Source organism: Musca domestica, unplaced genomic scaffold (assembly GCF_030504385.1).
Source record: "Musca domestica strain aabys unplaced genomic scaffold, Musca_domestica.polishedcontigs.V.1.1 18, whole genome shotgun sequence".
NCBI lineage: Eukaryota > Metazoa > Arthropoda > Insecta > Diptera > Muscidae > Musca > Musca domestica.
Window position 1 is genome coordinate 9,699,882 of NW_026712238.1, and position 16,769 is coordinate 9,716,650.

General features: G+C 35.5%; 2 protein-coding genes across 2 annotated transcripts in view; one reads left to right on the plus strand and one right to left on the minus strand.

Annotated features, from left to right (window-relative positions):
* Nucleotides 1-5,977: 5,977 nt before the first annotated feature.
* Nucleotides 5,978-16,769, minus strand: part of LOC109613174 (uncharacterized) — a 258,271-nt gene continuing 247,479 nt past the window's right edge. The window contains exons 6-8 of the mRNA XM_059120929.1: nt 11,163-11,808; nt 7,744-8,388; nt 5,978-6,098 (exon numbers count right to left, since the gene is read on the minus strand). Coding sequence (XP_058976912.1) covers nt 8,205-8,388; nt 11,163-11,650 — 672 coding nt within the window. The 5' untranslated portion in view covers nt 11,651-11,808 and the 3' untranslated portion in view covers nt 5,978-6,098; nt 7,744-8,204. The remainder of the gene's footprint in view (nt 6,099-7,743; nt 8,389-11,162; nt 11,809-16,769) is intronic.
* LOC101896119 (uncharacterized) lies at nt 15,127-16,038 on the plus strand. Its single transcript, XM_005181612.4, has 3 exons — nt 15,127-15,269; nt 15,392-15,550; nt 15,614-16,038. Exons 1-3 carry the CDS (start codon nt 15,171-15,173, stop codon nt 15,944-15,946), a joined length of 591 nt encoding a protein of 196 aa, XP_005181669.1. The 5' UTR covers nt 15,127-15,170; the 3' UTR covers nt 15,947-16,038.

Sequence of the window (16,769 nt, forward strand, 5' to 3'; positions counted from 1 at the left end):
GGTGATGAGCACAGTGGGGAAATATTGCGAAGTGTATTGGAGCTATCTGGCTTTGATCTTGGAACAATTTTCCGATTGCAGTAAATATATTTTATGAAGTTGAAGCTCTGGTCAGGCATGAAGCTTCGAATAACATCTCTTAAATTGTATTATTTTAAAAGGAGACCCAAAAATTATAAATTCCGCAATTAACGCAAGTATAGTTTGATGCTATAAAATACAAATTAGTAAAATACCAAAAAATATTTTCAGTAGATGCAAATTTTTAAATTAGTAAGCTCACCATTCTTCAGGTTTTCCAAACTTCGATTTTCGAGTTATACAATTTTCTTTGACCGAGAATGAAAATTTGTTGGATTTTTTAAATGAACTCAGAGATCTTTTAATTTCGAAACTCTCGCCCTCCTAGCATCCAAGTTGTGCTCCCCACTCGATCGCACTCCCTTAAGCCGTGGAAGTTTCGAACTATGAAACCATGGAACCGAATAAGACTGAAATCTCTGTATCCATTCCATACCGAAGAGAGGAAAGTTCAATGAGGAAGCCCACTAGGAGGCCAAAAGTCTAAGCCAAGTTTCTAAATTATGAAACTCCTCATTCACCTACTCTGCCACCAAACAGAAGTTAAGACAATAGAAGTTACCAATACAGGGCGGGACCCACAATATGATTTTGTATGAAGTATGCCATCATACAAACTTTGATCGTCATTGGCTGCTTATTACGGTTTTAATTTGAAATTCGGTGGAAGTAACGTATGGGAGGTACATTTTCAGCTAAATTTATTTCCATGGTTTTGTTTGAATCGATTTGGTTTAGTTTGGCAGACTTTTAGTTTAGTTTTAGTTGGAGCTTATAATGTTTTCTGGGCTGTATTTAATATTTTAAACCGAGTATCATTGTTTCGTCACCAATTTTGGACATTTGGTGAACAATTAACCCAAAATCGGTTGAATATATATATGAAAGATATATCCAAATCAGATTAAATCTTGATAAAATTTGGCAGAGGTATTTCGGAGTTCTATAAGATATCTGGTACCAAATATCACTGTTGTCGAATGCATATTACGAATGTGAGAGACTTAAAAAACAAATCGGATGAAACATATATATGAGAGATATAGCTCTATCTGAACCTATAGCTATATTTGAACTGATTTTCACCAAATTTGATGTACTTGGTCGGATATGCCAAAATTCAGGTCATTTGGACTGATATTGTCTATTTGGTGCACAATTAACCCGAATTCCTTAGAAGATATATATGGGAGCTATATCCAAATCTGAGCCGATCTTAACAAAATTTGTTACACTTATTTCAGAGCTGTGTCTGATATTCGGTACCGAATATCAATCTTGTGGAGTGCATATTACGCATCTGAGGGACTTAAAACCCCAAATCGGATGAAACATATATATAGGAGCTATAGCTATATCTGGACTGATTTGCTCCAAATTTGATGTACTTGCTTCTAGACTGAATTCGGTCAGATGTAGCAAAATTCAGGTCACTAAGACTTATATTCGCCATTTGGTGCACAATTAAGCCGAAATCGGTTAAAGATATATGTGAGCTATATCTAAATCTGATCCGATTACCACCAATTTCAATAGGGTTCGTCCTTGGGTCAAACAAATATTGTTTGCAAAATTTCATCTCAATCGGATAATAAATGCGACCTGCATTTTTTCTCAAGAATACATGGACGAATGGACGGCTGACATGCATAAATAGACTGAAAAAGTGATTCTATGAAGATCCTCAAAAGTAACTATCTATCTCGCTTCTTTCTCCCTGTTACAAACAAATACACAAAGACATAATACACGTAGGTGGTGTGGTGTAGGGTATACAAAATACACTATGTTTCTCTAACTCATTTATAAGTTTCCGATAAAAGTAGGCAAAATTTAAATAATTATAATTACGATAATTAATGAAATTTGTCGATAAGTTAGTGACGAAATCAAAGTAGTCGCTAAGACCTTCCGATAAATACAAATGTTGCCAACTTAAACTTATTTTTTTATATCAACATTTTGGATTTTAAAGTTACTAACGATTTTTGTCGGTAACTCAAAAAATGATTTCGAGAATCCCACTACAGACCATTTAACCACCAGTAAATCCTCCCACTGTGTCTGCTATCAATAATATCTTCGATACTTAATGTTTTATTAGCATTCCATTAATTTTGCAATCAAATATGTCCTCAAGCCAAAATAAATTCAAATGACAATTATCTGCTACTGGCGAGTGTCTTCCTTCAATTTCATATTCATATTCTGCTTTGGCATGGGTGCATGTGTATGCGAAATGCTTCTACCAATATCTTGTGTACATAAATAAATTCCGGAATTAATATTGTTACATATTATTCATATTACGTTTTTAATTGTTGCTATTACTTAAGGCTTTTGTTCTAAACATTTAAACATGGAGGAGGGGGAGGAGGAGTATAGTTGTGTTTTCTTTCAATTTCTTTCAATCTGCGTATGTGTGTAAGAGTGAGTGTGTAAGAAGTAAAATACATACACATTTTCTAATATATGTGTTAACCATATGTTTATGCATGTTTTATGTACGTATTTGTTGTTGGTGTTCATTTTCTTCTTCGTTATAATCATTTTATACAATTATGTTCTATAAATATGGTTTTTTTCTTCATTTATGTTTTTTTAATTTTTTATTTTATAATAATCAGTGGGACTTCAGTTGGGTTTAAGTAGATCTATTTTGTTGTGATGTGTTAGACACCCTGTATTGTTTTTGTATTTTTTTTAGTAGATTTGTAGATGTAGTTTTATTGGTGGTTCTGGGGGTTCCATTAGGTCTTTGGTTTTGTTGCTAACTTAATTTTAATTTACAATGATTGTTGTCACTTGGGATTTGTTTCCTTTTTTTGTGGTAGATAGTTTTTCTGTATAGTATAAATATGTATATAGTTGTTTTTATTTTTGTATTTCTGGTCAATAAAAAGGTATTAAACATACATGAGCAATCGGGAAAAAATTTTGTAATTTTTAGTAAAAGCCGAAAATATAATTTTCTTTTGGACTTTGCATTTATGGGCTTGAGAGTTCAATAAATCGGAATTGAGTCTGAAGTCAATTCTTTTTCACTTTTATAAAATATGAGTCCAAGGATTTATTGATGATTCCAGTGTATATTAAAAAATCCATAAAAAGCGAAAAATATAAAAAAAAAAAAAAAAACGAGAGAAGATTTTATATATTACAGATGTCTTGAAAATATGCACGAATTTCATGGTCGGTTTGTGGCCTAAAGGAGACTTAGCCATTTCAAATCTAAGTCTCAATCTAAGAAACTATTTTCGACAACATTCCCACCCAGTATCAAAACGCCTCTGGGCGTTATGGTAGCTATAATTATTCCAAATTTTGACACTTTCAGGTGGAGAAAGTCGGTGTGTGGCCGATATTTGGAGAGTGGGCCGATATTGTCCATTTTCGTTCCTGACCTAGCACTAATAAAAATTTTGGGATTAGCAAAATTTGCACAAAATCGAATGATAATTTCCTTTTCTATGAGTTAAACTTTTGAACATTTTTAAACTTTATGCTGGAGGCGCCAGAAGGTTCGCACTGATGTTGCTCATCTTCGAACTCGATCTGACAATAATATTACGATGTACAAAATTGACCCAAATCGGATACTCCCTTCGAGATTATCGTGAGCACCAGCCAGCTAAGCAGACGGATGGACAGCCCTAGATCAACTTCAAATGTCCCGATACGAATTTTGTCCAAAGATACCTGATGTCTTAAGCCATTTTTGGGATGAGGCATATTTTGACCGTACTAATGGCTGAGGGTTTAAAAATTGTGTTCAGAGACGAATGAAGATCGGCTGAAAAAGTCACCTGAAAAAGTCACAGTTTGGAATGGCTTATAGGCTGGTCGCATCATTGGATCGAGTTCGGTGAACATTTTATTTAATTTTCGAGACCGGTCAAATTGCGGCCTACATGATGCGCCTTAGGCTAAACTTCCCTGTAACTCTTAAAAGTTTACTTTTATAACAACGTGGCGCCCAACGTGGGCCACAATATACGTTCTTGAGTTGGGAAGCTAATGCTCTATTGACGAGACTGCATCGTTGGAGGGACTGCTCTCTGGTATTTCATATCGAATCAAATCAAATAATACATAAAACTATGGCGCCCAATGTGGGACGAGAGTCCTCGTTTTTGGGTCTAATTCTCCATCGGGGTATCTGGATCGGCGATTCTGATTCATGTTAAATTTCTTGTGGGTCAGGTCGATCGATTGCTTTTTCAAATGGACAGACTAAATCGGTTCAGCTTGTCAGCTCGCTCACTAAATAGTGGGACTAATACCAAAAATTTCGCAAAGTTCCTAATTTCTGAGCCAAAATATTTCTGACTTCCTTCATACTCCTTATCCCAGGAAACGGAGATCCGCCAATAGCTCTTAAAAAGGTATTCCTATGGCTCTCAAAGAGAATATAGAAAAGATATGGAAGAAGATAGAAACGATATTTGTATTCTACAGCGCTATGTGTTGGGGGTATTTTAAGTTTTAATGGAGCAACAAGTTTGTAGCATCTCGAAATATTGGTCCTAGGCCGATGATGTTTTATATGGATCTTCTTATCGAAATTACGAAATTTTGCATAGATTTAGGGGCAGAATAGAAGCCTATTTTCCCGATTTTGCAAACGCCCTTCAGTTAACAATTAAAGACAAATCGACATAGAATTTCGCATTAGGTTACAATTAAGGATAGGGCAGCATTTTGGATGACCATACATCTCGGTACGAAAGGGCAAATGCCACCGGTCATAACCAAAGGTAACATTTTTGAGGAAGTGTATGGCATAATTTACAAAACGAAGTCGAACAAAATAGGCACACCCTAAGGGGACTTTCGAAAAGAGGGATATTAGCAGGTACCAATATTTGGGAATAATGCACAAAAGTGGACCTACATGAGACTACAGGATAGTTTTATATTTTCCGAGGAAATCGAAACCCTTAGAAGCCTTGATAACTACAGCATAGATGCACGAAACAGTACGTTTGCGGTTATCTCAGTCGTTGATGAGACTTCAACGACAGCTTTTGTAGGATAACATGATATAACAAATAGAGGGGCTCTTGTGAAAGAAATCGCAGTAGAAGATACATTATATGTTGAGACCCGAAATTAGTTAAAACAGTACCGAATTTAAGGTGGTGCCATTCACACTTTCAATAACAAACATCTTAGTAATGATGTCAAAATTCTATCTGTAATATTGATTCTATGATAAATACCAATATTGATGCTGTCCTCAACCAGCGTCAAAACTTATTGGTTTTTAATTTGAAACCACAAAATATTTGAATAAAATGTTTTTCTTAATTGCTCATGACAGTTTCATAGCCTCGAGGGAAATTGCATTTTATTGGTTTTAAAAATAAATTATGTTAAACATGAATTTAAAGTGTTTTCGAAATAAATTACATTTTCACATTAACGCTACATACACACAATATATTCTTAAATGTTCCTTATTTAATTTAATTGTTATATTAAACAATAATATAAATAGTTTTTTTTTTATTAATTTATCAATTAATATATTGCTCTTAAATTATTTATTTTTAATAATTAGTTTCATATTAATTTTTTAACAGTAATACCTTTTGTAATTTTGCCTTTTGTTCTCTTGTGTGTGTAGGTGTTCTAATTAAAAAATAAACTTAGTCTCTAGTAATGGAATCATTTTAAATTTTATTTATTTATTTTATTGTAATTTTAACATTCACAAAACTTTTGAGTTTTTCTTTTGTAATTTTTCTACACACTGAAATCGTGTTATTAAATATTGTTTTTTCTGTTTTTGTTTTTATTTACTAATACATTTATAGTTATGTCTAGTTTCTTTTCTTTATTTGTTTTTTCGAAAACATATATTCTATAAAAAAGAGTACATATAAATTGTTATACTAAAATATAATATCATAAACAATAAATACAATATTATCAATATGTAAACCTTTTTCAATGATTTTTCGAAAATATATCCTGAATATTTTTTTGTTTGGTTGTAGAGGTGGTTTATTGAGCTGAAAGAAGATAAAACGTGTTTTTTTTTATTTTTTATTAATTAATGAATTTGTTTTAATATATTTCAAAAAAAAAAAACTAAAAAATGCATTGTCTAAATCATATAAGAATTTAAAACAAACAAGTTAAAAAGCATTAAGTTCGACCGGGCCGAACTTTGAATACCCTCCACCATTTGGCACAAATTTGGCAATATTTGAATTTTAACCCTGTAAGCGACTTTAACAACAAATCGGATAAAAATGGGAGCTATAGCTATATCTGAACCGATTTTCACCAAATTTGAAGTGCTTGTTTCTTGTATGCATACAGACGGAATTGCCAAAATTCAGACCATTTGGGCTGATATTAGCCATTTCGTGCACAATACACCTGATATCGAATAAATATATATATATGGGAGCTATATGCTAATCTGATCCGATCTCAATAAAATTTGACAGAGGTATTTTAGAGCTCCATAAGTTATCTGGTACCAAATATGAACCGAGTGGAGTGCATATCACGCGTGTGAGGGACTTAAACACCAAATCGGATGAAATCTATATATGGGAGCTATATCTATATCTGAACCGATTTTCTCCGAATTCGATATACTTGCTTCTATACTGAATAGGGTCGGATGTGGCAAAATTCAGGTCATTTGGACTGATATTGGCCATATGGTGCACAATTAACCCGAAATCGTTTGAAGATATATATGAGAGCTATATAAAAATCTGAACCGATTTCTTTGATTATTTGGTTTTTCGAAATCTCGAACCCTATATGTGGGAAATGGTCCTATCCCTCCCATCTTTATCTTGTGTTGAAAGAAATATTGAGATGTGCCAAGCCCGAATCTAATCGGATGTTACTTTCGCATTTTATGAGCTTCATGTGTATTCAAAATTTTGACCCTTTGTACCAGGTACCAGAGGGAATGGACCGATATACACCATCCTTACAGAAAATCTTGTGTTAAAGCGAATGTTTATTTCGGATTTTATGATCGTTTTGGTTATTCAAAATTTTGAGCCTTTGTGACCTTAGGTTAGTAAAAATATTGTGATGGGTATACTTTAAAGACAAACGGACTCTTAATTCACATTTTATAAGAGTTAAACTTTATTCAACATTTGGAGCCATTGTGGGGGAGGTACTTGACGGAGTAGACCGATGTAGTCCATTTTTGCACTTGACCTAGCTCTGATGCAAATATTAGGATTTGCAAAGTTGGAGCAAAATTGCATAATTTATTCTCTTTCAGTGCAGTAAAATATATATATATATATTTTTTTTTTTTTTTTTTGAAAATATTAACCTTTTGTGGGGAGGTACCAAAATACCAATTTTGCCCATCTCCGAATTCGATATAAGTTTGCGCACCAGCCAGCAGAAAGACAGACGGACGGACATCTCTAGATCGACTCCAAATGCCATGAAACGGATTTGGTCCAAAAAGACCTAGGGTCTAAAACCATTACTTCGATGAGGCACGTTTTGGCTGTTTTAAATTATATATTCCCTCTCTAGTCATATGGTCCGAGTTACAAGGTTATGAAAAATCACATTTAATTAAACATCTAGGAGCATAAAAATAATTCCTCTACATAAAATATTGAAATTAAATTAATAAGATGAAAATAAATTTAATTCACTTACCGCTTCTGTTTTGTAAAAAAATGTTGAGTTTTAACATTGGCTAACCGTAGAAGGATGACACAAAAAAAATTAAAATATCCAAAGTAAAGAGGGCGGATAGAATGTTGGACAATTTCCTGTTTCCTGCTGTAACCAAATTAACGTCCATTAGTTGTTGAGTCGTGCTCTTTAATGAGGCTAAGTTGTGCTTTATGTTTTCGTTATTTTTCTTGTTGTTGCCGCTGCTGCTGCTGCTGCTGTTGAGGTTAATTATAATTTATTGCACAAAACAAAACGGCATTGATTGTTTCTCCGTATTTGGCACACAAATTTTCGTAGCAACATTTCGTAGTTAATTGAATAAAAAATGTAGTCTTTAAAACTAGATATTTCAAATTGAATAAATATAATCTTTTGAGGGGTTTTAAGAAGGCTATGCTTGTGTAGATTTTTATTTTGAAGATGAAGAACAATCTATTGATTTATGTTTGAACGGGAACATTACTTTCGGTCTCTTTCAGTATTGGTGCCTGCCAGACACCGCTGCCGGAGCGTGTCTTACGGGCGTGTAAAATACCATCCATAAGATCCAATTGCAAGTTATGAATACTGCCTCGATGATCTGTGAGCGGTGGTCCTTGAATGCCACTGCCGCGACGACTTCCACTGCAAATAATATAAATAAAAGAATTTCATTAGAGAATATTAGTTAAGGTGTCATACTAGACAAATCTCAGAAATTAATCTAAAAATATTAATTTAATTCATTGAATTCAATCGGAGCCGAGTTCCACAAAATGGAAACGTACGTTCCGATTTTCTCTCCATTTGGGCTGATATTATCTATTATTTGCACACTGAACCTGAAATCAATTTAAGGGTATTAGGAAGCTATATCCAAATCTTAGCCGACCTCGACAAAATATACCAAAGGTATTTCCAAATAACAATGTTTTCGAATTGATATTATGAATGTGAGGGACTTAGACACCATCTCGAATGAAATATATATATGGGAGCTATAGCTATAACTGTACCGATTTTCACCAAATTTTATATACTTGCTTTTAGACTGATATTATTCAGATGTGCCAAAATACCGGTCATTTGAACTGACATTTGCCATTTGATGAACACTTAACCCGAAATCGGTTGATGATATATACAGGGTGAGATGTAAAAACTGCAACCAAATTCAGACTGTTGTCATATTCAAGCCACTCGTCCGACAGCTGTTAAAATTATTCCCTTGACAGCTCATTATATTGTTAACAAGCGTACAAAAGCATTTTGGTGAGAATTTTCCAGAAAAAAGTTATTCGTGATGGAATTCAAGCGTGATAATGTGATTTTTTAATATTTGGCTGGAAACCCACAAGTGGCTATCGTTATAGCACTCCAGCATTTAAATGTGAATAAATCTTTTATGTCTCGTGCCATCGCACGTTACCGTGATACTGGTAGCGTAGCCCGACGTCCAGGAAGTGGACGGAAGAAAACAGCATCATCAGCAAAAACGGTTCGAAAAGTAAAGAGGTGACTTGATCGAAACCCGCGTCGTAGTGGCCGAAAAATGGCTGGTGAGCTGAACATATCACAATATGCCATTCGGCAAATATTGAATAAGTGCAAGAACTTACACCTCAACAGAAAGAAAATAGACTCGAAAGAGCTAAGGAGTTGCTTCGCTTCGCCGAAAGTGATAAAGTGCCGAATTTGGTTTTCTCCGATAAGAAAACACTAGTTGTCCAGCAGTTTGTAAACAAACAAAATGATCGTGTTAACTTGCCAAAGAGTTTAGAGTCAGCTCAAAATGTGGCCGACTATCAGAACTCAAGCGCCGGTCATGGTGATGGTGAGGGCCGCCATAAACACCGATGCTCGCTCTCCGCTCGTAATAATCGACCGTGGCTTCAGAATAAATGCCGAATATTATCGCAAAAAATATTCTGGACGGTGTTTTAAAGTCTTGGGCGCGCAAACATTCTGGCCGCAGACCTTGGACATTCCAACAAGATTCAGCACCATCGCACTCAGCATGCGCCAAGAATGATTACAAAATGAGGTTCCTTGGTTCATTTCCAGCGCACAATGGCCACCAAAATCTCCGGATACCAATCCGTTGGACTATTATGTCTGGAGTATTTTGGAAAGCAAGGTTGGCACTAAAAAAATACCAAAGTGTCGAACATCTCAAGCAAGCGCTTCGCCGGGAATGGGCCAAAATACCGCAGAGCAACATTCGGGCAGCGTGTGACGGTTTCATTGACCGTTTGAAGGCCATAATTCGTGCCAAACGTGACCAATTCGAACAAATCTAAATTTATTCCTAAATTTGATGCTATTTCCGATGCTATTTATTCTCTTTATAAGTCAAGAACAGCTGGACAGGTTTGCAAAATGTTCATTAATTCGGAATGGTCTCTTGCCGGAAAAAGATAAAATCGCGTAAAAATACGACAATAAAGAAGTAAATATTTTTGTTACATTTTTTTTTTAAATTTTTGTCATATTTTTTATCGCATGCGATTTTTTCAATTTGACTTATAATTTTGGATTGTACATTTTCTACAGTTTTTCTACACCCCACAGCACTATGTGTTAAGGGTATTATATACAGGTCTCAATTATCGTGAGATTCTCACGAAATTTTGCATGGGGCTAGGGTTAAGGTCAGAATTAAAGTCTATTGTGTTTGAAGATGTACATTTAGGGATTCATATGGACCAAATAATTAAAATTTTCCTGATTTTGCAGTCGCTTTACAGGTCACTGCCTTATCCACAAATCATACACCAATGTTAACCCATATCCAAAATTTCGAGATAGCCGCTTAAAACGCTTCGCCTGGACATTTGTGAGACAATAATTCTGAGTCGCAATTCTGAGAGAATAAACAATTTGAAATTTGTGTAATTCCGAAGTTATCCGCCCTTTTTATGAACGACTGACACAATTCCTCCCACTTCAATATTTGTGTAACAAATCCGAAATTGACATTTGTTGTCTATCCTTCAAATGTAAAACCCATTCAAATAGTAACCAATATTTCTTAAATTGATTTCCTTGCCATCTTCCAATGAATTCAACTTCTCCGTCACTGAAACTGAACCAGCCATTTCCTACTTGGATTTCCATGATTTTTATTAAATTCAATAACCACTTCACGCTAATGTTTTATTTATTGAACTCTAACTCAATACCCAGTAGAGTGGCTCATTCACAAAATTCAATATTGAGCCCTCTTCAGATTATTTGAAAATAAAAAGCCATTACAGCATTTCCGTGAAACTAAAAATTTCAACAGATGGCGATGGAAAAACTCATTATCCATTCTTTTGGCTATTTTTTTTAAACACACAGTGCTATGGCTGTAAGCCCATCACACAAAAACCAAAATTACACAGACACACAATCGTAACCCCTGAACTTTTGCTTACCTGTAGAGGGCACCGGATATGGATTCACGGCGATTACGTCCAAAAAGTGTGGGTGGTACAGCCGATATGGTCACAACGGAATGTCTTCGTCCGCCACCCGAGGGTCCAGCTTGTGATTGTGATAGTGTGGTCAGGAATTCCACATCGTGTGGACTCAGGCCGCCCGTTTCGCCACCCACATCGGATAAACGCCTCACCTGGCTGGCCGTTATTCCCTCGGTTATTTGCAATGATGGCAATGAGTGTTTGCGTCTTTGTTGCATGTCAGGCAACGGACACAGCAGATAGGGATTTTTGGGCGATTCTGGATCAGAGTCATCGCTGTTTGTCCTTTTTGCGGTTGCCGATGTACAACTTTCATTACCTCCACCCACGGCGCCGAGCAGCTCGTCGGCGCCATCTTCATCTGTTGGATTGGTCTCTTCGACCACAATGAGTGGCTCCTGTGTGCTGATATTGAAAACCGGTGTGAACGATGAGCGACGCATTTTTGCTGTTGAAATTGTTCTGTTGAGGGGTATAAGTGTGTTGGTGACTGACTATGTGTTAAACGTAAAAACTTGCGGTGTGGACTATGGCTTAAATATCCGCTTTTTATTATTGCGTTTGATGGTGCGCTGTTTTTTTGTTGTCTTTGTGGTTTTACCTGGAAGATATAAGAAGAGAGAACAATTTTTAATTCGCGGTGAAAGAAAAAAAAAAATACAGCTTTTTCTACAAAGACTCGATTTTTTCGCTTCTTAAAAGGTTTCACAAAAAGTTTGTAATTAATTTTGCTTTTTATGTCTCGGAGCTTTTCTTTTTTAAGAAAGAGAGAGAGAGAGAGAGAGAGAGTTCTGGACAAAAACAATTTAATTTACAGTCTAAATTTCTACTCTTTTTGTTTTTTTGGTGGCAGGGCAGTATTTAAGATCCCCCATCACTTAAACTGGAGATGACTATCACCTCAACATTTCTAGAGCAAACTGTGACTTATAATCGAAGACTCAAAAATAAGGAATGCGTGAAATTCCGCAACCTATGTATTATTATGTAACAATTATACATATAAAATACAATATCTGTATAGGGTCTTTCCGAATATTGTGAATTGTGCAACCAATGCACCTCTACCTCATAATAATGTGGGTAATAGGTTAATTTTATTCTCTCTTCCATTCGTGAGAGGGTATAATCTGATACCTCAGGGCTATATTTATTTTTATGGTATTTCTGCCTTACAATGTTACCTCCTTATATTCGGTATTTTTATGCTTTCCAGCATTCTATGGAGGGTTTATTAACTTTTCCATTTCGTTTGTAACTCCTCGAAATACTCATGTTAGACCCAACAAAGTATATACCTCCATATAACAGTACCTCCCGATATTCGGTATTTTGGAATTTGAAACACATTTTAAAATGCAATTGTATATAATTCGGTTCACAAATTTTCTAATAAGTTCTACCTCTTGTGGCAAAATATTATCTATGTACGTCCACATTTTCCGGTAGCCCTGATATTACTGTACTTCTCGATATTCGGTATTTTTACGACTTTTTGATGAAAAAAATTCAGCATTTTATGATTTTAAAGTGTTCTACCTCATCTGGGTTATAACCCCATATAACTGTACCTACCTTATATTTAAGCCACATTTACAAACGGAATTGTTAAATATTCATACTTATAGTTTGTAACAGGCTCTACCTCCTTTGGCAGAACATTGTATATATACAGGGTGAGATAAAAAAAACTGCAACACAGTCAAACGCCATAAGTTTTACATTTATTTTTACTTTTATTGAATGAAAGCAAAAAATGTCGGAAATAGCATCAATTTTTAGAATAAGTTTAGATATGTTCGAATTGCTAACCTTTGGCACGAATTATGGCTTTCAAACGGCCAATGAAACCGTCACACACTACCCGAATGTTGCTGTGCGTTATTTTGGCCCATTCCCGCGAAGCACTTGCTTGAGGTGATCGACATTTTGGTATATTTTAGTGCCAACTTTGCTTTCTAAAATACTCCAGACACAATAGTCCAACGAATTGGTATCCGGAGATTTTGGTGGCCATTGTGCACTGCACTTTAATACAACCCCCACAATATTTTCGCGATAATATTCGGCATTTATTCTGATGCCACGGTCGATTAAAACGAGCGAGAGCGACCATCGGCTGTTATGGCAGCCCACACCATCACCATGGCCGGCTCTTGAGTTCTGGTGGCCAACCGAAGGTGCACAGTTTCAGCTGACCTCTTTGGCAAGTAAACACGATCATTTTGTTTGTTTACAAACTGCGGGACAATGAATATTTTCTCATCGGAGAAAACCAAATTCGGCAGTTCATCACCTTCTTTCAAACGAAGCAACTCTTTAGCTCTTTTGAGTCTATTTTCCCTCTGCTGCCGTGGAAGTTCATGCACTTTTTGGAATTTCAATGGCTTTATCCCGAGCTCATTTTTCAATATTTGCCGAATGGAATATTGCGATATTTTCTACTCACGACCCATTTTTCGACCACTGCGACACGGGTTTCGAAAAAGTCGTTTCTTTACTTTTCAAACCATTTCTGCTGATGTTGCTATTTTCTTCCGTACATTTCCTTGACGTCGGGCTAAGCTACCAGTATCACGGTAACGAGCAATGGTACGAGACACAAAAGATTTATTCACATATAAATGCTGGAGTGCTCTAACGATAGCCACCTGTGGCTTTCCAGCCAAATATAAGAAAATCACACTATCACGCTTGAAGTCCATCACGAATAACTTTTCTTCTGGAAAATTCTCACCAAAATGCTTTTGTACGCTTGTAAACAATATAATAACCGATCACTGGAATAATTTCAACAGCTGTCGGACGAGTGGCTTAGAAATGACAGCAGTCTGAAGTTGGTTGCAGTTTTTCAATCGACGTGGAATTTTGCATGGAGTTAGAATTTTGGGCAGGCCAGAAGCCTACCAATTTGGACAGTCATCGTCCAATGTTTAGCGGGTAAAATGAATTATAACTTTTATGTCAAAAAATACGAAAATTTCCACTATACTGCGAATATTTTTACTCCCGGCCAAATAATAAATACATTAAAATGTCGCTTCTGACCATTACAGTGATGCTGAAAGCCAAGATATGAGATATATAGCAAAATGGGTACAATATATATGAAATATATCTTAATTAGTGTGCTTATAACTCAAGAACCACTGAACAATTCTCATAAATCCGGAATGGTCTCTTGCCAGAAAAGGATAAAATCTAAGAAAATCGCACATTTTCTAAAGTTTTTCTACACCTCGCAACAATGTATTTTCAGGGTATTATATATAGGTCGCAATTATCGTCCGATCTTCACGAAATTTTGCATGTGGGTAGGGTTAGGATCAGAATTCAAGCCTATTGCTTTTGAAGATGCAATTTTAAAAATTAGATTTCTCCTGATTTTTCAGTCGCTCTACAGGATTTGAAACCCAATCTCCATGGAATTGCATGAGGTTAGACTTAAGGACTGGCATTTCGCATCACCATTGGATTATATGTAGCTGTAAAATTTACCACAACTTTCGTGTGAAATTATTTTGAATATCTAACAACACGACGGAGTTCGCAAAAATTGGGCAAAGGCCCCCGGTCAAAAATCTAGGGGTACCATATGGGCAGGGCCCTATGACATCATTTCAAAAACGAAATCTTCCAAAATGGATTTGTACATACGGGGCCTTACAACATATTGAAGTGTTGTAGGGTATCACATTAAAAATTACAATAACTCAGATAAAAAAAAAATTATTTGAATACAACGCTTCACAAAAATGTGAACTGAATATGCGAACATGTCTGTTGCATGCCTGGCAACAGATTGTGATCTCAAACATGTTACTAACTAGACTCTAATTGTTATCACTCAAACAATCTCTAACAATGGGGAAATAAATAAAAAGCTTAAACTGTTATTGAGCTGGACAATAGTAGGAAGTGTCGCCAGTGTGGTCAGGAAGGTTTAAATATTAAGTGGCTATCATGGTGTTGGGTTATAACAAAAATCGAATATGGAAATCGTTATATAGCTTTCATTGCTTTGTGGTCCTTGTTAATGCCATGGTTCCAGGAGCCAATGAGGTAAATATTTAACCAACCCCTTCAAGGATAACATCTCCAGCTTAATGGATCTTTTTATTTATTTATTTATTTATTTTATTTTTATTTTATTTTTTTTCTTTTGTTTTTTTTTTTGGTATTAGAAAACATGGACATACGAAATAAAATCTTTGGAATCCGAATCCGCTGACGCTGACTTACTCAGCCTAAATTTGAGTGTGGAAAGAGTTTCTCGTGGAGTCTATGCCATATCTGGCACCTTTACCCTGGATTTCGATGTGGACGAGACTGTGGATTGTGATGTAAAATTATTCAAAAAACTCTCTTTTGAAAGTTAGTTTTAAATTCTGAATTTTCGATTTCAGATTGAGGCTAGTGCCGCTCGCAGTGACAATGGAGTCAACGAATACAAGGTGCTACCATTTAGGATGCCGCGACAGCACTTAATTTCAACCCTCAATGGATTTTACAAGGATATGCTGATGGACACACTTAGTGAATGTTCTGATATGCCGGTATTTGAGGATAAATTTGATCCACCCTTGGCCAAGGGGGTGTACACACTAAACAAATGTCAATTTAGTCAGGATGGTTTCCCTAATCACTTGGCTGAAGGTTTTTATAAAGTATTAATTTCCGGTCATGGTAGGGTCGAATGGTCTCTAACTGTTGTGGCGCAGGTCGAATCAAATAACTAAATGTTTTTGCTTGATTCCCTGAAGAAGTTGTCGTTAGAAAAAATTACAATTATAAAGTAAAAATATAAGTTGGAAAGTTTTTAGTATACCACACCAAAATCCCGTGGTTTATATTTGGATCTATAGAAAGAAGTTCGTATAAAAAATCTTCCAAACAAAAATAATTTTTAGAGGTATATGAAAGGGCCTGTTTTATTTTCCCTTAAAATCCCCAAAACAAAATTGCTCCTGGAAATCTGCTGTAAAGATCAAACTACTTTCAATCGGCTCAATCTTTTCTATATTAAAATAGTGACCTTTAGTACCCAAATATTACCTCAGAAAATTATTTTAAATAATCCTCATTTAGTATCTGAAAATATGAAAAATCCGCTTCTAAGACTGTAATAGAATTTCCAGATATTCCGGAAAATATTTTATACAACCGCTGTTAGAGTTTAGAAATTATCCTGAAATATCGGTATTCAAAAAAAAAAATCGAACAAAAGATGTGGATCATTTACCCGATAACTATAATCGAATGGCCATCTAAATACCTGTCCTGTAGAGTGACCGGAAAATAAGTAAAATGTTACTTTTGTTGCTCCAATCCAAATGCTTAGTATTCTGCGATCATCTTCAAAAACAAAAGACTTCTATTATGGCCGTAAACTTAACTCCATGGATATTCTCCACCAGTTGGAAGGAACCGTTATATGGGAGCTATACGAAGACGTGGACCTATATAAATTATTTTCTGTCATATGCTGTAGTATCGCTACCAAACTTCAAATACGAAATTTGAAACAATTCCGGTGGATATTGTCGCTAAAATCATGCACAT

Coding starts and splice junctions, on each gene's coding strand:
- LOC101896119 (XM_005181612.4), top strand. CDS start 15,171: ATGGTGTTGGGTTATAACAAAAATCGAATATGGAAATCGTTATATAGC. Junction 15,270..15,391: donor TGGTTCCAGGAGCCAATGAG/GTAAATATTTAA, acceptor TTTTGGTATTAG/AAAACATGGACATACGAAAT. Junction 15,551..15,613: donor ACGAGACTGTGGATTGTGAT/GTAAAATTATTC, acceptor TTTCGATTTCAG/ATTGAGGCTAGTGCCGCTCG.